This window comes from Primulina tabacum, chromosome 18 (genome assembly GCF_025594145.1).
Source record: "Primulina tabacum isolate GXHZ01 chromosome 18, ASM2559414v2, whole genome shotgun sequence".
NCBI lineage: Eukaryota > Viridiplantae > Streptophyta > Magnoliopsida > Lamiales > Gesneriaceae > Primulina > Primulina tabacum.
The window spans coordinates 29,170,622-29,191,544 of record NC_134567.1 but is presented as its reverse complement, the minus strand read 5'-3'; the positions used below and the strand labels follow the sequence as shown (position 1 = coordinate 29,191,544).

At 35.8% G+C, this 20,923-nt stretch overlaps 4 protein-coding genes across 11 annotated transcripts; all 4 read left to right on the top strand.

Moving 5' to 3' along the window:
• The first annotated feature begins 101 nt into the window (after positions 1 to 101).
• LOC142532761 (dihydrofolate synthetase) lies at positions 102 to 5,320 on the top strand. Of its 4 annotated transcripts, XR_012816605.1 has the most exons (11): positions 102 to 461; positions 764 to 861; positions 976 to 1,126; positions 1,214 to 1,276; positions 1,534 to 1,695; positions 2,394 to 2,585; positions 2,726 to 2,825; positions 3,182 to 3,313; positions 3,652 to 3,783; positions 4,476 to 5,048; positions 5,140 to 5,320. XR_012816605.1 is itself a non-coding variant. In XM_075639191.1 (10 exons), the coding sequence occupies exons 1-10, from the start codon at positions 135 to 137 to the stop codon at positions 4,805 to 4,807; spliced, it is 1,668 nt and encodes a 555-aa protein (XP_075495306.1). In that variant the 5' UTR covers positions 102 to 134; the 3' UTR covers positions 4,808 to 5,106. The 4 variants fall into 4 exon arrangements, 3 of the variants coding, with proteins under 3 accessions (XP_075495306.1, XP_075495305.1, XP_075495307.1); XM_075639191.1 differs by lacking the exon at positions 5,140 to 5,320 and having other exon boundaries at positions 997 to 1,126; positions 4,476 to 5,106; XM_075639190.1 differs by lacking the exon at positions 5,140 to 5,320 and having other exon boundaries at positions 4,476 to 5,105.
• A 959-nt stretch (positions 5,321 to 6,279) lies between these two features.
• LOC142533238 (transcription factor MUTE-like) lies at positions 6,280 to 8,415 on the top strand. 2 transcript variants are annotated; one of them, XM_075639926.1, is made up of 3 exons: positions 6,280 to 6,853; positions 7,240 to 7,716; positions 8,283 to 8,415. In XM_075639926.1, exons 1-3 carry the CDS (start codon positions 6,452 to 6,454, stop codon positions 8,346 to 8,348), a joined length of 945 nt encoding a protein of 314 aa, XP_075496041.1. In that variant the 5' UTR covers positions 6,280 to 6,451; the 3' UTR covers positions 8,349 to 8,415. The 2 variants fall into 2 exon arrangements, with proteins under 2 accessions (XP_075496041.1, XP_075496042.1); XM_075639927.1 differs by having other exon boundaries at positions 6,282 to 6,853; positions 7,240 to 7,707.
• Positions 8,416 to 9,058: 643 nt separating this feature from the next.
• Positions 9,059 to 12,593, top strand: LOC142532725 (RNA polymerase sigma factor sigE, chloroplastic/mitochondrial-like). 2 transcript variants are annotated; one of them, XM_075639138.1, is made up of 6 exons: positions 9,059 to 9,347; positions 9,600 to 10,368; positions 10,520 to 10,666; positions 10,824 to 11,060; positions 11,400 to 11,663; positions 12,162 to 12,593. In XM_075639138.1, the coding sequence occupies exons 2-6, from the start codon at positions 9,661 to 9,663 to the stop codon at positions 12,360 to 12,362; spliced, it is 1,557 nt and encodes a 518-aa protein (XP_075495253.1). In that variant the 5' UTR covers positions 9,059 to 9,347; positions 9,600 to 9,660; the 3' UTR covers positions 12,363 to 12,593. The 2 variants fall into 2 exon arrangements, with proteins under 2 accessions (XP_075495253.1, XP_075495252.1); XM_075639137.1 differs by having other exon boundaries at positions 9,060 to 9,241.
• A 508-nt stretch (positions 12,594 to 13,101) lies between these two features.
• LOC142532182 (ATP-dependent zinc metalloprotease FTSH 11, chloroplastic/mitochondrial-like) lies at positions 13,102 to 20,517 on the top strand. 3 transcript variants are annotated; one of them, XM_075638459.1, is made up of 16 exons: positions 13,102 to 13,905; positions 14,756 to 14,909; positions 15,631 to 15,723; positions 15,856 to 15,944; positions 16,188 to 16,311; positions 16,568 to 16,690; positions 16,793 to 16,843; positions 16,996 to 17,057; positions 17,169 to 17,226; positions 17,480 to 17,605; positions 17,688 to 17,768; positions 18,084 to 18,186; positions 18,432 to 18,580; positions 19,188 to 19,469; positions 19,741 to 19,884; positions 19,987 to 20,517. In XM_075638459.1, exons 1-16 carry the CDS (start codon positions 13,325 to 13,327, stop codon positions 20,140 to 20,142), a joined length of 2,376 nt encoding a protein of 791 aa, XP_075494574.1. In that variant the 5' UTR covers positions 13,102 to 13,324; the 3' UTR covers positions 20,143 to 20,517. The 3 variants fall into 3 exon arrangements, with proteins under 3 accessions (XP_075494574.1, XP_075494572.1, XP_075494573.1); XM_075638457.1 differs by having other exon boundaries at positions 13,103 to 13,905; positions 18,057 to 18,186; XM_075638458.1 differs by having other exon boundaries at positions 13,104 to 13,905; positions 16,571 to 16,690; positions 18,057 to 18,186.
• The last annotated feature ends 406 nt before the right edge of the window (positions 20,518 to 20,923 follow it).

Here is a 20,923-nt window from a genome sequence, read left to right as displayed (position 1 = left end):
GGATTTGTCATTTGATTATATTATATTTTTAATTTAAAAAAAATAATATAGACAATTGAAAACAACTCGAAAATAAATTAAATAACTTCTCAAGTGCCGCAGTTTCAAAGCCCGGTTCCTCGGTCACAAAGCAGATGCCCTGTTTCGTTTCTGGTCTATTCGCTCTTCCCGCAGCTCGCTCGACGTCCATCGTGAAAATGAAAAATTGGAGCCTTTTCAAATCACCTCAGATAATTTTTCCGAAATACCAATATTTTTTCAACTCTATCTGTCGAGCATTTTCTGCTGCATCTTTAGATAGTTCTGAAATGAAGGAGTTCATGGAATATATGGAAAGTTTTAAAAACTACGAAAAATCCGGAGTGCCAAAAAATGCCGGCACGGATTCTGGCGATGGGTTTGATTTGGGTAGGATGAGACACTTGTTACAGCAATTGGGCAATCCTCAATCCAAGTTCAAGGTTGCATTTTTATCGAGTTTTGATATTGATGTTGTGCATCTTTCTTTCTCCATTTCTTGTGTCACGAAATCACAAATTTTAATTGGGTTTCGCCCGCTTTTTGGATTTTATTAATTCTACTCGAGGCAATGTAACTCAGCTACACTAGGAAAGAAAGGGCTTTACTTTATCGACAACTTTCGGGGTTTGTTTGAAGCTTATAATACTGGTTTATGCCTACATATTTGTTTTTAAAAATTACTGGAATTGCTGATTTTCTTGTTGGTACAAATCTGTGTTCTGAACGACTGACGTCGATATAGGCTTTCCATGTTGCTGGAACAAAAGGGAAAGGGTCGACTGCGACGTTTCTGTCCTGTATTTTAAGGGCAGAAGGGTATTCTGTTGGTTGCTACACGAGGTATGTTCTGTTGTGTTGATCTATGATGCATGAAACAACACTCACGAGTTTCAGCTGTTGTGATTGATGAACTTTTATTCTTAATTTGACCTTTGGATTTATTTATTTGATCAGTCCACATATACGAACTATCAGGGAGCGCATAACACTGGGAAAATCAGGAGAGCCGGTATCAGCAAAGGAATTGAATTCTCATTTCCAGAAAATAAAGAAGGATCTTGATATCGCGGTGGAACTTGAAAAGGGTCATCTTAGTCATTTTGAGGTACAGCTGATCTCTTGTTGATTCTTATCGCCCTTGACTCCAGTAATATTTTAAGCAGGTTGTCCTATCTTTTATTTGAAATCCTAGGTTCTCACTGCTTTTGCCTTCAGCCTCTTTGCCGAAGCAAAAGTTCAATTTGCAGTTATTGAGGTAGGTTTTTGAGAGATCGTCCTAACCCATACACGATCCAACAAACCCTTATCGCTTCTTTTTTTATGTTGATGATTTTTATGCCACTGTTGGCAAGTTGTTGATATGTTTTAATTCTATTTTCAGTTCCAATCTTCAAGTTTTGTGAAGTTTTATACTTGATGAGTAATGGTACAATCAGCCCCGTAGTTAGGATTGTTTTAAATTTTCCATTCTAAGTTGGTTGTGCTTTTCTCTTTTCTGCGTCGAATATACAGGTTGGATTGGGTGGAGCACGAGATGCAACCAATGTAATTACTAGTTCTGATCTTGCAGTTGCAATCATTACAAATATCGGCGAGGAGCATCTAGCAGCACTTGGGGGTTCTTTGGAAAGTATTGCAGTGGCAAAATCTGGAGTAATTAAATATGGACGCCCAGTTAGGTGGTTTTTCATGCCTTTCTGTATCATGTATGGATTGATCCAATTCACATACATATTCTGCGGCATGGTGCTTTCGATTGTAAAATATCTCTTCCAGTTTGTGTGAGTATTTTGAGCATGAAATTATGTGCTCTAAACTCTGGGGCGTTATTATGGCTTTGGTATGGAATCTAAGCCAAACCACGTGGTTATGGGCTGTATTAAGAACACTTGCTTTATGGTTATGTATCTTGTACATGCCAAATTTTATGAGTAGCACATCTGAAGGTCTATACTCTATTCTGTACAATGTGTAAAAAACAGCATATTTTTCTGTTCTAGATTAGTTTTCAGGGGTCCCATAGGCAATTGTATTTAATGAATTTTACCATCACTATTTTGGTGTTTTTCTTTCTCCATACTTTTTCTGGTTTTTCTAGTGTCTCATTGGGACTTCGTGTAAGACATTTTACCAGAAAAACTTGAGTATTTTTCTTGCCTTTATGACTCTTCTGTGTTCATTGATGCTATCATATTAAATTTAATTCTATATCGCATGCATATTGGCTTACGTGTTTCAACAAATGCCATCAATATATGTTCTCCTATTCAATTTCTTTCAGCTATCATTTTCTCTGGATCACATTACTCGAATTCCTAATATATGGTGCTGAGTAGCAGTGCTCAAATATGATTAACTGGTTAATGTAATAGCTTGTTTTAGGTGGGACTTTTCTTCCCCACATCGAGCGCATGATTATTGATAGGGCAATGTCTTCATGTTCACCTGTGATATCAGTGTCGGATCCTGGAAATAGAATTATGATAAAAGGTCTTTCGAGAGAATGTCAGATGCCCAGACAGTTATGTGATGTTGTGCTCCAAATTAAGAGGGATCCTTGTGTGGTAAGATTGTACATAATAATATTTGGTTTCATTCCTTTTTGCATTGTCACTCATGCCAACTTGAATGAATTTGTACCTTAAACATTTTTTTAAGGTTTTTTTTGTGCATATTTCACATGAGTTCTGCGTCTATGTTACAGTTTGTTGAGTTATTTGATGTGAAATTACGTTTGCTTGGTTCTCACCAACTTCAAAATGCTGCAACTGCTACTTGTGCAGCACTTTGCCTTCGTGATCAAGGTGAGAAAGTGTAACCTCTTGTTTTTCTCTTTCTAATTATTTAGCAAAGCACGTTATTTTTAGGCTCGAGCCACTGCATGCTTGTATGTTTTTATTCAGTCCAAAAGCTGATTTCATCAAAGAACTTGATGCAATCAAATACCCCACAAGCCAAAAAAAAAAAAATTGAAATATGGTTTATACCCAGCTCACGTGTAGCTTTCATTTTTAAAGACTTACGAATAATAATGATCCATATCATTCGTCTTGACTTTGATTTAAATTATTGAATCCTTTGTTGTTGGTTCCATAAAATATTCCAGTAATTTGAGTATGGATTAGCCGTGATCGCCCATTTGCTTTGTTTTGTGTTTCAGGATGGGCATTATCAGACGCATCTATTCGTACTGGTCTAGAAGGTGCATATTTGCTTGGAAGAGCTCAATTTTTAACATCTAAGGAAGCTGAGGTATTAGGACTGCCAGGAGCTACTGTGCTACTAGATGGAGGTCTGACTTCAATGTTTTGTGAAGATTCTCATCCATAACATATATGAGTCCCCCATAAGCGCCAACCCGGGATTTTGGACGACGGAGGGCAATTTAATAGATTTTGGAGTGAAATTTAGATTCTTGGAGAAATTGAACATTAAAACTCGAAAAAAAAAATTCATCTCAGCAAAGCAATTGCCTCAACCCGCCCTTGATCCCAAGTATCTTTTGAAGTTCACGGGAATCATTAATTACGTTGAAATTTTATTTTTCATGTAGTTAGTTCCGTGTTCATGTCTCCTTGGATCTTGTTTATTTCTAGTTGTTTGATGTTTATTACATGACTTTATTTTCAGCGCACACCAAGGATTCAGCCCAAGCTTTGGCAAATGTTATTAAAACGACATTCCCCGACGCTAGATTGGTTTTTGTGGTTGCTATGGCAAATGACAAAGATCATTTAGGTTTTGCTACAGAGCTAATTTCAGGTTCAGCATCTGTTTTGCCTAAGCTTTGTTTCCTTGCTCGTATCTTTAGATAGGAAGAACGCCACACATTGTGCAAAATAGCTCACATCTGGCATTAACATTAGAATATGCTTTGAACTTCTTTAGAAATTTTGCCCTGCATGCGGGGGTAGCTGTCACAATGGCATATAGTTGCATTCAAGAATGCTTTGCCGACGTCATGGTCCACTTTAGCATGCATTGGCAAATCTGGTGATGGTAATCAGGGGTGGTTTCCTTCTCAAATATTAAAATTTCATTCTTGAATTTTCTGAAAATTGTCTGCAAAATAATTAATTTTCCCTCTCTACTAAATTGTTTCCAGCTTTTTATGAGTAGAGAAGTCTTGCTGCAACTAATTATCTAGGGCATTATGTGTATTTCCAGTAACTGGAAAATTTTAGGTTTGATGACCAAATGAGGACATGAACACATGCGCACATCAAACATGTAGAAAATTTTCAAAACAAAACCAAGAAAAATGCCTGAAAATGTCACTTTTGTTTCTCCAGTACTCAATAAGGAGGCGTTTATATTTTTATGTACAGATTATTAACTATCATACGGGATGACTCTTTGAAAGAACTATATTCTCTTTACTTGGCTTATTATTTTACCTGGTGGTTACGCTTGAAATATCCATATCAACTAAGATGTGCTGTTTGCTAATGCAGTTGGATGCTTGGAGGCTGTGGTTTTCACTGAAGTCAATATAGCTGGAGACAAATCCCGAACAGCTTCAGCATCTTTGTTGAAAGATTATTGGATTGAAGCTTCTAGAGAGATGGGTATCGATTTTCTTTGTCGGGGAACAACAAAGCATGGAGATCAGTGTACTCCATCTACACAAAAATGGGGGCGTCGACCCATTTTATTTGCGGAAGGCTCGTTGGAGGATTCAATGAGCTTTGGACATAGGATCCTCGGTGCCAAATCCTGTGGGATGATCATTTTCACGGGATCTTTGCATATTGTTTCGGCTGTTTTAGGCCGTCTTCAGGGATGATGTTAGATGTATATCCGGTAGAGGAAGATTAGCATTCTTATTGGGTTTTCTGCCGATTCTTTAACCTTTACATCCAACATGTGGAGGCGGGCCCAGGAATGTAGTTTACTTGTACGATTTACGCCTCATCGCAATGTAGTTTACGGGTGCGACAAAATGGCGTGGGAAATTTGAATCTTTTTTCACCATCGGCTTCGTTCTTGGCTGACGGCTGTGTAGCTAGCTTTTAAATGCAATCAAGGCACGTCTTGTTCCCAACTTTGGATTCTAAATTTAGAAAGGAAAAAAAAAATCATTCATCAGAATTTGAATCCTATGTTTCATACTTTCAGGCTTCTGCTCTCCATTTGAAGCTTGGAAGCTCGTCTTAATGAAGAGTAATAATTCACCGAACATAGGTTCTCTCTTGAATGAAGCCATTTTCGCACAATCATTACAGTGGAGAAAAAATAATTTTTCGACTTTTATTTTTAATCATGACAGACAATTCATTTAACAAGATAACAAAACCTGGTTTAATCATGTGCATGTAACATGTGTTTATCAGAGCGCTACACATCCCCCATGCAAGGCAATTAGCCTGCATAAACGCACGCACTTAATTTCTTCATTCAAATAACTATTATCTTTATGTTCGAAATGCGGACATATACCGATGATGACGGCTGCATGGTGAAAGCCACCTCATTAATGGCCGAATGTCATACGGGGCATGATATATAATTTCACTCATTTACTTCCTCCCCCTCCCCAGTCTTTGCGGGTACAATCCTAATGACTGCATGCTTACACAATCACAATGTACATTTATTGAATAAGCAATGTATATCCAATATATAGTTTCATCATTCAAATGTTCCAAGTGTTTTGGGGTTGCATGGTAGACATGATATTTATTATGATATTAATTGCATAATTTTATGTTGGTTGAATTAGATATGGTCAAGATTTTCTCGGGACAGGCTCTGAACTAATCTTTCCCCTATGATAAATAAATATTTAAGTCAAGCCTCTATTAATTGTGGATTGTGATACTGGAGAAGACAAGGCATTTTCAGCTTTCGGGTAGTACACAAGTTGCTTTCCCGAACGATTACTTTATTTGATGAGTGATATTGGCCACTTCTAAATTTATGGTTTTACCAGAATCATATTGGATTCTCGTTTGGCATTTATCATGGTTGGCAGGCTTTCTCCAACCGCTGTGCACTAAAAGTTGATATATATGATCATAATTGCAGTCTAACAATCAACCTTCAACATGTATCTTTGTGTTCTTTTACAAATTATGCTATTTAACATTAATTTATCTTTGTGTTATTTCAATTTATAACAGCTTTTCATGAAAAACTGCATCAAGAAAATTTTAAAGCCACATTAAATTAGAAATTATATCACTTTAAAGTAGTTATATTTGACCCCATGCAACCTAGCTAGGTAGGTATCTATATAACTCTTCCACCCGTTCATTATAATTCGAATTCAAGTATAGATTTAGAAAACTACTTTCATCTGCACCATGCTTACGAAAAATGAAAATTTTTGCAATAGTTTTTGAGTAGTTTGTAAAGATATCAAGGGATAAATATCGTTTTTGCAGTATTAATCCATCGAGTTCGACTTTCCCTCCATCGGTTATTCGAAATGAGAAGTGAAAAATCATCTGAATTTTCCAGGCAATCCCTCTTCTTTAAAAGTACCGCTTCTCTTGAATATTATTCTTTGGGAAGTGCTTCTGATAACGATAACAATCCTAACAATCCAGTGCGTGAATGTTTAGCAGCTTGTTCTGCTTATTATTCTGCACTTAGGGCTTTTCAAGAATCTGCATTGATAGATCAGATAAATGATGCGGCAGCTTCACCTAAGTCGAAGAGACAAAAGATTATCAATGGCCGAAAAGATTCCCCTTCTGCTTCTGCTTCTGCTTCTGCTTCTGCGTCAGTAAAAATGTCTCATATTACACTGGAGAGAAACAGGAGGAAAGTGATGAACGAGCGTCTTTCTGTTCTTCGTTCTTTGATGCCTCGCTTTTACATCAAGAAAGTAAGTCCATATTCTTCATACATATCTTTTTATTACACGTGAGTTGTATTTTGTTCACTTCTACATTATTAAAGAAAAATAATTTGGAAGGTTAATTCAGAGAAAGGATGCCAATACTTTTTAGTTTTCACACTATAGATTGACGATCTAACAAACGTTACATATAATTATAATCTATTTATATATATCTATATCGAAAAAATAGTGTGTATCACATATTTGTGTTGTCTAGGATATTATTACATTTTGTGACAACATCTTACAAATGAATCGATATAAATAAAAATATATATGCATTGTAAACATAAGCAAGAAAATAAATATATATTTTTTTCGGAAAACAAATGATGGTTTAATTAATGAAGGAAAATGTCTTATTCTTGCAGTGTGACAAAGCATCAATAATCGCTGGCGTCGTCAATTACATACACGAATTACAGCAGATTCTACGATCCCTCGAATGCAAGAAGAAAAGCAAGGCTTCAAGCCCGAAACGTCCACCACCAAGTCTTCCTATGAGCCCGAGTACATCTCGTTCAAGCAGTCCGTACAACCCTAGACTTCAAGCTTTCACGAGCCCGATCGAGTTTTCTCCTTCCCATATTTCTTCAAGTTCGACCTCCACCAACGACACTATTGTTAACGAGCTTGTTATGGCTACATCCAGATCAGTTGTTGCTGAAGTTGAGGTGAAATTTTCGGGCCCAAATCTACTGCTCAAGACTACGTCACGCCGCCTTCCCGGCCAAGCCGTGAGGATAATTTCTGCGCTGGAAGAACTTGAGCTTGAAATTCTGAATGCCAACATCACAGCCCTTGATAATGAAACGATAATATATTCTTTCACTATAAAGGTAAACAAGGTATATTAATTGCAAGTTTATTTTCATTATTAATAAATAAATCGATTCATTTGTAGCTAATTAATTATAATTTTGGAAAATTATTCTATTAATCTCAATTTTGTAAATATTTCATGTTTTAAACATAAGATTAGAGGTTCGTAAACAAGTCAATATATATTTTGTTTGTTTTGCATGATTAAATCCCTCATCCTGCATGTCTACGTATCCTTTCACGTATTATTTGTAAGATTTATTTATTATATATATTCATTTTGAATTTTGAAATATACTCATTTCATAAATTTGCATGTATTCAAGAATGGGCCAAATCATTATTATTTAATCGAAGTTGTTTCAAATAATATCTCATTTACAATTAAATTCGATTTTAATTATAATTTCATGATGAATTTTTCTTTTCCGGTTGAATCGTCCCAAGAATTCATTAACGTTAATTCTTTTGGGAATAGAATTTTTTGAATATATAATTTACTTTTTTTACATTAAACATTGAATATATTTGAGAGATATACAGAGAAATATTTTACTTGGCCGGCTTGATATAAATCATTTTGTCCCAACAGATTGGAATTGAATGCCAGGTCCGTGCAGAAGAATTGGCTCAGCGAATTCAAAGGACGTTCTGCTAATTAAGAAGATTAAATATCTATTAGCAATTAATTTTTTGTTACGTCCTACATCCATATTTTAATTGCAGATTAACAACTTTTATGTATTGTATATTCCTATTTTGCTAATAATTTAAATATTTTCAGTTTTCATTTAAATTTGAAATACAATATTTTTAAGAACAAATTATTTTAACTAAAAACACACCATGCCATCCATTGGAGAAGTTATTTTAACCAAAAAATATATTCAAATATTTGAGTAAGATTAGCACCCGACGGAATTCTATCTTGTTTAATAATCATTTGATTCGTGTGATAACATGACAATTTCTCGAATTATTGTAGAATTTGAATCAAATATACGATGTTACAAGGTTGTTGACTTATGTTTCGCATAAACAATGTCTTATATTAAAACTATCTCAAAAAAACAAAATTTAATTAATTAGTTCGTTAGTTAATTAATTAACTGTGTCAATTCTCGATAGGCGACTTTCTCACCTCATATCTTTAAAAAATGGGTCCAACAAAAATTCAAAGTAATATCTTAGCAACAAATAAAAATAAGACACGTGTCAGAAATAATATCCATATAAGCTCCCGCTGCATATATCTCGTTCCACTTATATCTTTCCACGTCAGGACAACAATCTCCCGTGGACAATAGATCTCCTCCGTCGGTTACTTGAACCGCCATTTACAAGCGTAGATATTGGTTGCGAAAGGCGTGTGGACGCCAAAATTCGAGCTATTTTATATTTTAAAATAATAATTTTAATTGCAGAGAAAGTGTTCTGTTCAGCTGAGATTCTCTTCTTCGCCACTTCGTCGCCGGGATATTATATCGCTGGCGGACGGTAACTCTGTGGTTGCTCGATCAATTCGTAGCTGGCGAGTCTTCACTTACTCAGGTATTTCTGCGAGTTGATGCCTGTCAAGTTTGCAGTTTAGGTGGCGTTTCTGATTGGTGAAGATGGATGGACGATTTTGATTTGAAGTTGAGGAATCTATATTTAAGTAGGTTCCAGTACGAAAACCTCTTATTTAATAAATTGCACCGAAAATCATTGGTTTTTTTAATTCGTTTACTCATAGTGTGATACTTGATATCTCAAATCATAAATGATCCTTGTAAGTATTTGTATGTTGAAATGATGTTTGTGTATGAAACATCTTAATTTTGTTTGTACTTCAGTTTCTTGACTATGTCGTCAAATGCAATTTCTATTTTGGTATTAATCACTTATGGATTGTAAATTTTTGCCACAGGATCTGAGTATCGATAATTTATCTAATTTGGCATTTTGCTACTGGATCACATAACATTGGCATGGGAGTCGTGACTGTTTCTAGCTCTGCCGCAAGGAGTCCATTGAGATTGAGCTCAAAATTTTATACTCATATATATTTATCGAAAACACCTGTTATATTAGCATTCAAAACTGATAGGAGTAAAAATATTGCTCTAGTTGCACCACTAGAATCTGTATGTTTACCTGTGGGGACAAAGAAAGCAGATGAAAAGAGGTTAATAACTGTGAAAAAGGGGTCAGGATATGTGCCGGATGTTGCAATAGATCGAGCCTCTTCAAGTGCAACAGAGTTAGATTATAATGAAGCTGCTGCCAAATTAGAGCAAATATACAAGCATAGTCCTGCAACAGATATTTCTGACAAGGAAGTCAGAGATCAAATAACAAAGACAAGGCGATCACGAGGAAAGAGGACTGAAGATGCTGCAGAAGTGTTAGAGAACAAAACCGCTGACACTGTCATCAGGAGTAAGACAGTAAGGACAAAAAGATTGAGCCTTGAAAACAGGATTGCTCTTAGAACGAAAAGGGAACATGAACATATTGTGTCGTACCAGAAAAGGAAACAACGGAATAATGATGAAATGGAAAAGATTGATAGGCTTGTAAGGGATTATTCCCCTTCCACCGATTTGGTTAGCTTAAACTGGAAGAAAATGAAGATCCCACCGGTTCTTCCTTCTAATGAGCATACCCGGTTATTTGAGCTAATGGAACCAATGAAGGTGAGTGCATTGGTGTTAAGAAAAATGTGGTGCAAATGCTCTGAGGCTTGGTGAAAAAAGAATGAAATTTGAACGAGGATAATATTTCTTTTCTGTTGTGTTTGATTCTCTTATCATTTCTGGCCTGATAAATTTTATTAATGCCATTTAGGCAATTCTCCAAGTCAAGGAGGATTTAAAAAATGATCTAGGAAGAGAGCTTAATGACAATGAATTAGCAGAGACAAGGAATATCACTAATGCCCAGCTGAAGAAAGAAATGGAAGTTGGTCGAGCTGCCAGAAGTAAATTGATCAAGGTAATTAGCTTTTCTTTAATTGGGTGGAGGGGGGGGGGTTGTGTGGGGTGATCTAACTGCTCCTGCTGTCCATCACAAGGAGCATGAACTTTTTCTCCGGCTTGCTTTATTGGGTAGAAAATCTCGCTGAAGCTTTTACTTTTTTAATTGGCTACAGCACAACCTCCGACTTATTTTATTTGTGATGAACAAGTATTTTCGAGATTTTGTGAATGGCCCAAGATTCCAAGACCTTTGTCAAGCTGGTGTAAAGGGACTTATGATAGCTATTGATCGTTTTGAGCCAAATAGGAAGTTCCAGCTCTCAACATATGGCCTCTTTTGGATCAGGCATGCAATTATTCGGTCTATGACGCTTTCAAGTTTCACTAAGGTCTCCTTTGGCCTTGAGTCGGTATGTTCTTTTTTTCTTGTTGGTCTCACATGATTTAATGCTGGAGCCATGAATTCATTACTGTCTTCGTAGGAACATAAAATATACCATTTGAAATGTGAAATAACTATGAGTTGTTTTGCTTCGTCATAGGTGGCCTTTTTAAAAAAAAAATTGTACTTTGAATAGGATTTATATAATTACTTATTTCTGAAGCTTCTACAAGATTGCCAATATTTCCAGGACTGAGCTTGCCGAACATAATACATATGGATGAAACTGCTATCTTGGCTTATTTGTCAAAACGTTTCTGCAATTTGCATCAAACTACTGTAAAACCTGAAATACTTTCTGATATAGGTCAGAGTAGAAATCCAGAGGACAAAGCTGGAGTTGTCATTTGAGCTTCAAAGACTGCCAACCGAGAAAGAAATTCTAGACAGAGTTGGAATTTCCCCAGAACGATACCAAGAAGTGATGAGGGCTTCAAAACCTATCTATTCTCTCCAGGCTCGGAATTCAGTTACCCAAGAAGAATTCATTAATGGGATAACTGATGTTGATGGTGTTGAAGGAGATAAGAGAAGGCAACCAGAACTTCTCAGGCTTGCTCTAGATGATGTGGTAAGTTTGAGTCTCAGTTTCCATTGCCTTGTGGTACAAAGAAATGAGTTTTCTTTGTCTAGATTGTGTGTTTGGCTTGCGAAGAGTTCATTTCATTTGTCTCCTTGATGTTTTTGCCTAGTTGAAAGGGCTTAACAAATTTAGCATTTTCCTAATTGTCACAATAAGTCGTAATGAAGCACATATGGAGACAATTTTATCCTCCAAGAACATGCATTTTTCTTACTATGATGCAAACAGTTCCAAATCTCGTTCATTTGCTGTTGTTCTTTAGTGAGCATTCATTGATCTGGTTGAGCTTGCATTCAAAGGATATTAATGTGTTTACATTCTAAACTTGTAAATTCGGTGTCCCTCGATATACTAAATGACCTCCTCAATTTTCCTTGGACCGACCATGGCGTATACCTCTCTATTTCTGGCCTTTTACTCTGTTTGGCTGATTTTTATATATAAAGCACCACGTCAAAGCACATTTTTTATATGCTATTTTGACAGCTCGATTCTTTGAAGCCCAAAGAGAGTTTGGTTATCAGACAAAGATATGGACTTGATGGAAAAGGAGACAGAACACTTGGAGAAATTGCAGGAAATTTGAACATTTCAAGAGAAATGGTAAGGAAACATGAGGTGAAGGCACTTATGAAGCTTAAGCATCCAGCTCGGGTTGACTATCTTCGACACTACATTTTTAAATGAACAAGTTCCTGCTCATGTGCGTGTTTTCTAAATGATCCATATCCAGCTCTGGCTCCAGGTCTAGCTCGAGCTTGAGTGAACTTGTTTGCTGTATATTGTGTTGTTATACAAACCAGGGGTCCTGTAGTTTGTCAATGTGATTCGTGTAAAAATCTGTTAACTTGTACAATCCATTTTTCCAGGCTACAATCTGCTGGTAAATATATGCATGATCTAATTTTTTCCGGTTTTTATCCCGCAGTGTGGGAGAGAATTATGTTATGATATTTTATAATGTTTTAAAGTAAGTTTTATTTTGCATTGGTCCAAATTTTGATTGAGTATTCTTTTATCTATTCGGCATTGAATCGATCATACAATTATTTATTTACTAAAAAATTTAATTAATTTTATAGTAAATAAAAAGAAATCTTTTGTTTTTAGATTGTATTTTGTTTCAACTTTTTATTTTTAAAGAAAGTAGAAAAAATTTGTTTGAATGCTAAATACTAATGTTGTACTCAAAATATGATATAATTAAATTTTGGTTTGTGACAAAATATCTAAAATTATACTTAATAATATACATCGAATTAAATTTGTTTTTATAAATCTTTTTTTTACTTTTTTTGAAGAAAAATCTTTTTTCCATTTTATCTTACAGATATATAAAAAGTATTGACCGAGTCCTTTCCACAGAGAGAGGGGGAAATGTTGACGCCAAAAATAAAACAAGTTATTCCCCCCGAAATTAAACTTGTGACATTGGTTCATTCATAGGTCCAATTTCAATCGATTGGATAAGGTTTATCTCGTCATCTCTACAATCCTGTGGTTCAAGAAACTCAGCACGGTGTGAGCTCTGTGCTCTAATGTCTGTAATTTTGTGAATTGGATTTCATTGTACAGACGTTAATCTCGGAGGCCCTATTCTCTTTAAACCCTTAAACTCTCTATCGATTTTTGAAGTTTGAGGTTTTACAATGAGTATAGCACTTCAGGCTTCCAGCATCCACAGGCCATCGCTTCCTCGGTCGAACAATTTTTCTATTCCTCAAAAATCCAACCTTTCCAAGTTTTCTCCCCCCTTTTCTTGTTCTTTAAGACTGAATTGTTGGTGTAAAGATTCGATTTTTCTCAACTCTAGATTCTTAAGGCATCGTTTAGTTGTTTCGTCTGCATTTAATCCTGCTACGGGTGATGTCAATTCAAATCAGGAATCAGGTAGCAGTGTTTCAAACTCGGGTGTTGAGAATCTCGAAATAAGTGAATACAATAATGGACCTGTTTTGAGCGAAGGCGGGAAGGTGGATTATGGGCTGGGGAAGGAGGGCTTAGAAGTCAATGGGGATGTGAAGAAGAAATTTCCAATAATGGTAATTTTGTTGGGAGCTTTTGTGAGGTTGAAAAATGGGTTCGAGGGGGTCTTTAGTTCAGATTGGTTGGGTTGTTGGCCGTTTCGGCGTCAGGAGAAGCGGTTGGAGCGGCTGATTGCTGATGCTGATGCCAGTCCTAAGGATGCTGCAAAGCAGAGCTTGCTTCTCTCGGAACTCAATAAGCACAGGTCAATTTTCTCATTTTTTACATTACTTGGGCTTGGCCCTTGACTAAATCCTGGAATGCATGTTATTTACTAATACTTCTAAGATTTTTTTTCCGTCATGGAGTGGATGTAAGCTAGTTATTTGAAAGGTTGTTTGGATAAAGTAGCTTTCGAAGGTGAAGAAATATTTATGGACCTTATCACTTGTTATAATTCATTCAGCATGGAGCTCTCAATTTGTTTTGGATGAAATATTATTCAATTAGAGAGCATGCAAAATTTCTCCTAATTACTTATGGTGAACCAGACAACATCACTACGCTGAAAGTGTCTTGTGATGTATTAGATTTATGTAGCATGCAAAATTGCTCCTCATTACTTGTGGCCTATATTGCATGGATACGAGTACGGGTATCATATCGAATACAATATGGATATGAACATATGATAAATTTTGAAAATTCAAGACACGATAATTTATATATATATATATTTAGTATTAAAAATTAAAAATTGTACGAAATATATATATTTATACGAATATATTGTAGGAATAAAATATATATATATATATATATATATGTGTGTGTGTGTAAATATATACAATGTAAAATTTCTGATGAGTGATTTAAGGAGAAATTTTTGCCAAAGTGTATCCAGAAAACATATCTTTGCCGTGTCCATGGCGTATCTTAGCTGTGTTTAAGATGTATACGACTAGTCAAACCTACAAAGTCAACGATACAGATTTTGTCGTATCGGACCCGTGTTCGATACTTCAGAAAAAAAAGGAGAATCTGTGGTGCATCGCAGGTGGTAGAATTGATTTTGATGTATTTCTTTATTGTTTTTCCTTCGTTTTTTTTTTCAGTCCTGAGTCCGTCATCCAGCGTTTTGAACAGCGAGCTCATGTCGTAGATAGTAGAGGAGTAGCAGAATATATTCGGGCACTGGTGGCGACTAATGCACTTTCTGAGTATTTACCTGATGAGCAGTCGGGAAGGGCTTCTAGTCTCCCTTCGTTGGTATTTGACTTTGTTCAATATTCTTAGTTTTGTTTTGAAAATTTAGTTGCGCTTACCACCACCTATTCTGATTGAATTCATTTTAGAAAAGATCAATGACATCGATTTCTTTTCATACTAATTGTGAATTCTTCTGGTTGCCTAGATAAATGTCTAGAAATAATATGTTAGTAGTACAAAGCGAACCAACATTAGTAACCTATTACTTTGCACTTATGCTTCCAAGAGTTAATGGCCTCTAGATATGGTGTTGAAACCAAGTCGCACATTTAGCAGTAAAGTAAATGTTGCTTTTAGAAGGATCATGATTGGTGACCAGAATTGTGAAAGAGAGAAATTTGGGATGGAGGTCTTTTTTCCCAGTGACTGGAATTATGGAAGACTTGATAAAAAACAGAAGCATATAGAACTATAGAGCCCTGTAAAGAATCCAATTTCACGAGCTCTCGTATGCATGAATAAACATCTCGACCTATCGTTATTGTTTCTAATTTGTATGAACTATTGGTACGCTGGAGTTGATTTGAATTATTTTAGCCCGTCTTTCGTCTGATCTTGATGTTCTGTTTTAACTATTAGTATAACATTTTGGTAAATGTAAGGACATTTTTTGTTTGGCTTCTGGAAATATGTGACCAATTTGCTTGTTCACCACCAATTTTTCCTTATTGAAATTTCTTAAACGTATACTTCTCTTGTTAACTTTAACTATCATATGCAGCTTCAAGAGTTAAAACAACGTGCATCTGGGAACATGGATGAGATTTTTGTGAACCCTGGTATATCTGTGAAGCAACCTTTACATGTTGTGATGGTAAGAGACAAAAAAGTTTGCAAAAAGGAAGGGGTTGGGACAAGGTTTTTTAACATATTTTTGGGTGCCTGTGTTTCTTACTTTAACTGCTACTCATGTTTTAAATTCTCAGCGTACTTTTATGTGGTGTAGGTGGACCCCAAAATGTCAAACAGATCATCACGTTTTGCACAAGAAGTCATTTCAACTATACTTTTCACTGCTGCTGTTGGTTTGGTGTGGTATGACTTTTTCTTCACTAGCTCAGTTGTAGTTTTTGAATGCTCTATAACACACATCACTATCCTTGGGTTTACATTTGACTAGATCGGTGAGAAACAGCATCTTTATATGTTTGAGGAGAAGAAGGAAGAGGGTTTGAATTCATTTTTCTACTTTTTTTCTAATGCAATCCACAAATGTACATCTTTCTTTTCTTTTTTCAATTTTCTCTATTGAATATGGAATTATTTGTAACTTCTCAGGTTAATTGGTGCTGCTGCACTCCAGAAGTACATTGGTAGCTTAGGAGGGATAGGAGCTTCAGGCGTTGGTTCAAGTTCTTCTTACTCCCCAAAAGACTTGAACAAAGAAATAATGCCAGAGAAGGTGATTTTTTTTTGTTAATTGCCTATCACATGTCTTTGATTTTTTATGTTGTCTTAGCACTTTAACTTCATGATTTGTGTTTCTCTTGATCTATAGGGAGTTTGAAGGTGCTATAGATAAAAAAAGAAAAGTTGGAACAGTAGATAATTTTGCTAGACTAATGAATAATTTACTCAATGTCTGTTGCAGTTGTTTGCTTGTATTTGTTGAGTTGAGTTACAATGACGTGGGATAATAATTGAATTTGTTTTTGTAGCAGAATGTAAAGACATTTAAAGATGTCAAAGGCTGTGATGATGCTAAACAAGAACTTGAGGAGGTTGTTGAGTACCTAAAAAATCCTTCGAAGTTTACTCGGTTAGGAGGAAAGTTGCCTAAGGTTTGTATTGGTTTGGTATATTTATGTTGTTATTGCCATTTTGTATTCTCTTTTGTTTTACTATTCCTACTGTGGTGTCTTTAAAGATTGTCCAAATTGCAGGGAATTCTTCTGACTGGATCACCCGGAACGGGGAAAACTCTTCTTGCCAAGGTACAATTTTTTTGTTGTAATGAGGATAGAATTTTCATATTTTATGTACTTTCTATTTCAAGCCCCTACTGAACTTAGGTGCATGGGTGATTTGGTCAGCCACCTTCAATTGGCAGTGTTGTCTGACTTTTGTTGCTTTTTGAATGTATAAGGCAATTGCTGGAGAGGCGGGGGTACCATTCTTTTACAGAGCTGGTTCTGAATTTGAGGAAATGTAAGCTGTAATAGTGTAATTAGAGAAATTTTTTTATCTGTTTGCTGTGTTAATTCAGGGGCTGAGTCCTTTTGGCTTGGGTAGAATATTTACCTCTCTTTTACCTTTTAGGTTTGTGGGAGTCGGAGCTCGAAGAGTGAGATCTTTGTTTCAAGCGGCTAAGAAGAAGGTGCATTGCTTATTCCTTCTGCAGTCAATAGTAATACCTACCATGTACCATTGATTATAACTTAATAAAGTGCTGTAACAGACAGTCGAAAAATGTATTGCACTGCATTAATGTTTCATTAATCTCTTTGCCATTTTAACTCTCGTGAGATGCTGATTTGCATGCTATCAATAAATTGAGTTTGAGATGAGATCTATTTTGGGGTTAAAAGTTGTATCCTCTCCAGTCATTATGATTTGTTTTACATTTACAGGCTCCATGCATCATATTTATTGATGAAGTTGATGCTGTTGGGTCAACTCGAAAGCAGTGGGAAGGTCATACAAAGAAAACACTTCATCAACTGCTTGTTGAAATGGATGGTTTTGAACAGAACGAGGTGAATGCAGATAAAATCATGTTGTTCTGCCTAATATCTTCTTGCACATCTTAATGATATCAGAATGATAACCTTTTTGCAGGGGATAATTGTCATGGCTGCAACCAATTTGCCAGATGTTCTTGATCCAGCTTTGACAAGACCCGGTAGATTTGACAGGCATGTAAGTTTTATTATCTTCTCACAGGACCTTTTTCCCATTAAGTTTTGAAGCCTTTATTTTCTCTCTCACGAGGAATTTGATTTATATGTAGCATTATGTGATGTTTAAAAGTTCTTATTTAGGAATGTAAGTGTTTTTTTAGCTTGGATTTGTTCATCAATGTGCTTTGCCATCAGATTTGTGTCAGTGATATATGTCTGTTTTGGTTGATTAATCCCTTCAGTAAATGAACTTGATTACAATTTCCCTTTTCCAATAAAAACTGACACCTGGAAAACCTGTTTTTAGATTGTTGTCACAAATCCTGATGTTCAGGGTCGTCAAGAAATATTGGAGCTTTATTTGCTAGACAAACCATTGGCAAAGGATGTTGATGTCAAAGCAATTGCTCGTGGTACTCCAGGATTCAATGGGGCAGGCATGTTGTCTTTTGTTCGTCTTTTTAACGATAGTGTAACTCATGGTATTTTGCCACTGATTTTTTGTCTGAATTTGAAGCCTTCTTTTAATGCAATAATCCCCATGGGTTTTTATATATGATAATCTTTGCACTGCACCATACGTCCATACCCAAGTGGTTTCTGTCTCTCTGGTCCCGTAACTGGAATAAATGAATTTTTCCCCACCCATTTTTCTTGTCCACTGACTTTCCTTCTGATTCAGATCTTGCAAATTTGGTTAATATTGCCGCAATCAAGGCTGCTGTTGAAGGTGCTGAGAAGCTGACTGCAGCACAGTTAGAATTTGCGAAAGATAGGATAATGATGGGAACAGAAAGGAAGACAATGTTTCTGTCTGAAGAGTCAAAGAAGGTCCGTGCTATTTTATTTTTAATATGTTTCATGGATTTAGTCCATCTTTGGATAAAGTTCTACATCAATGATTTGATATAGCCCGGATCATATTCATCAATCATCTAGGCTCTGCTGTTTTGCACTTTGGGACCATATTTAGCTGGCCTTCTAGCAAATGAAAATCTCGTAACTTGAATGGGAATATTCTCTATCGGACTTGTAATTCTTGAGAGATCTGGTGGTAATGTCATGAGATGGCAATTATTGCAGAAAAGGAAATTTCATTAACAACTGAGTGAATAGAGACTCAGAGACAAGGATCAGCCCTGTAATACAAAGACATATTCCTCCTCCATGGTCAATCCTGTTGTCTCAAATGTTTGAAGTACAATCAAAGGGACAAACTTAAGGCTAAAGAATGGAAAAATTCATAAATATTCTGTGTCCAGTTATTATAACTCTGCGGTTACCGACCTTCCTTAAAAATGTCTGTCATAACCTGAAAAAAGTGTGCTTCGAAAAACTATTTACATGATGGAAGGAGGAATTTTTATTAGATTTTGATCTCCGAAAGATTGAGCATCATCTACTTTTCAGAGATTGAATGATATATTTTCTTTCCCAGCTCACTGCATATCATGAGAGTGGTCATGCTATTGTTGCCTTAAACACCGAAGGTGCACATCCCATTCATAAGGCTACAATCATACCACGTGGATCTGCTCTAGGCATGGTTACCCAGCTTCCCGCTACTGACGAGACTTCAGTCAGCAAGAAGCAATTGCTAGCACGTCTGGATGTTTGTATGGGAGGGAGAGTAGCTGAAGAACTTATTTTTGGCCAGGACCATATTACCACTGGAGCAAGCAGTGATCTCAATACAGCCACAGAGCTTGCTCAGTATATGGTACTCTCCATAAAACTTCAAAGATCTTTTAGAATATCTCTATTTTCTTGCATGGGAAAAATACAGTCCTTTGCCTTTGCTCCCAAATACTGATCCTCTGTAGTTTTGATTACTTGGCATTCATTTTATTGTTCTCATTTATGTTTTCATTCTTAGTATCAGACTTCCATGTGTTGCATGTCATCTGGAATTGTAATTAGTCACGCCAAGTTTCAAACCGACAGATACCGTTGGCAAGAGTGAAAATGTTTTAACTAGTTTTTCTTGGTAGGTTTCAACATGTGGGATGAGTGATGAAATTGGACCTATTCACATTAAAGAACGACCGGGTTCAGAAATGCAATCCCGTATTGATGCTGAGGTGGTTAAGCTGTTGAGGGAAGCTTATAATCGCGTCAAAGCCCTGCTGAAGAAGGTATCTTTAAAAAGTAGTTCATCATTTCATGTCGGTTTCATCTGATTATTGCCATTGTTTTAACTTAACACCTTATCTTTTGGAATATCGATTGAAATGCAGCATGAGAAGTCACTGCATACACTAGCGAATGCCCTTCTGGAATATGAGACGCTTGGTGCAGAAGATATTAGACGTGTTCTTCTTCCTTGTAGCCAGGAGCGTTTATCCGAAGTACTGGAACAACAACAGGAGGAAGGAGAGTTTGTCTTGGCTTAAGCGAAGTAAGCATCTGGTTAAATATTATTCTTCTCATATGCAGTTTTGTACAGTGCAAAGCTAGTCGGCCAACAAAATAATTTAATCCTGCCTATACGTTGCTGTAACATTATTTTTTGTTAATTTTATTCAGAGAAGGTCTATACGAAAAGTAGGTGTCAAATTATACCATTCAGACACGAACCCAATTTGGGTCAAAGTTTTGGATTTAGAACCACCCATAGTTAAAAAGGCCATTTTCTCTCTAGTGGTTTGTATTTACCTAGAATCGAGTTGTCTACGTCTATCATGTATTCATTACCTTTTTAATGTATAAAGCGTCAAAAAATTATTTGAATGTTTATCTTATCATGTCATGTGTTTTTGATTTCTTAATTTGTATTTATACATCAGAGAGTACATTTTAAATTCATGTTTTCATATAAAATAAATTTCAATTTATACAAATCCAACGACCCCCCTCTTTAAGAAAAGGTAAATTTTTTTTTTAGAGAAAACAGAAGCGGCAAATATTAAGTTTCATCCAAGAAAATCAAGTCCAGGAACTGGCAAAAATTGGGGTGTGCAAGGTGAGAAATTAACGTCTTTACCAAAATGATAGCTCAAATATGCTAGACAACGGTTTTTATATAGTATAACCAATAATTTAGAATAAATATCTTGTGAGACGGTTTCACGAATCTTTATCTGACGATCAACCATACTGATATTCACAATAAAAAATAATACTTTTAACATAAAAAAATAATATTTTTTCATAGATGAATCAAATAAGAAATCT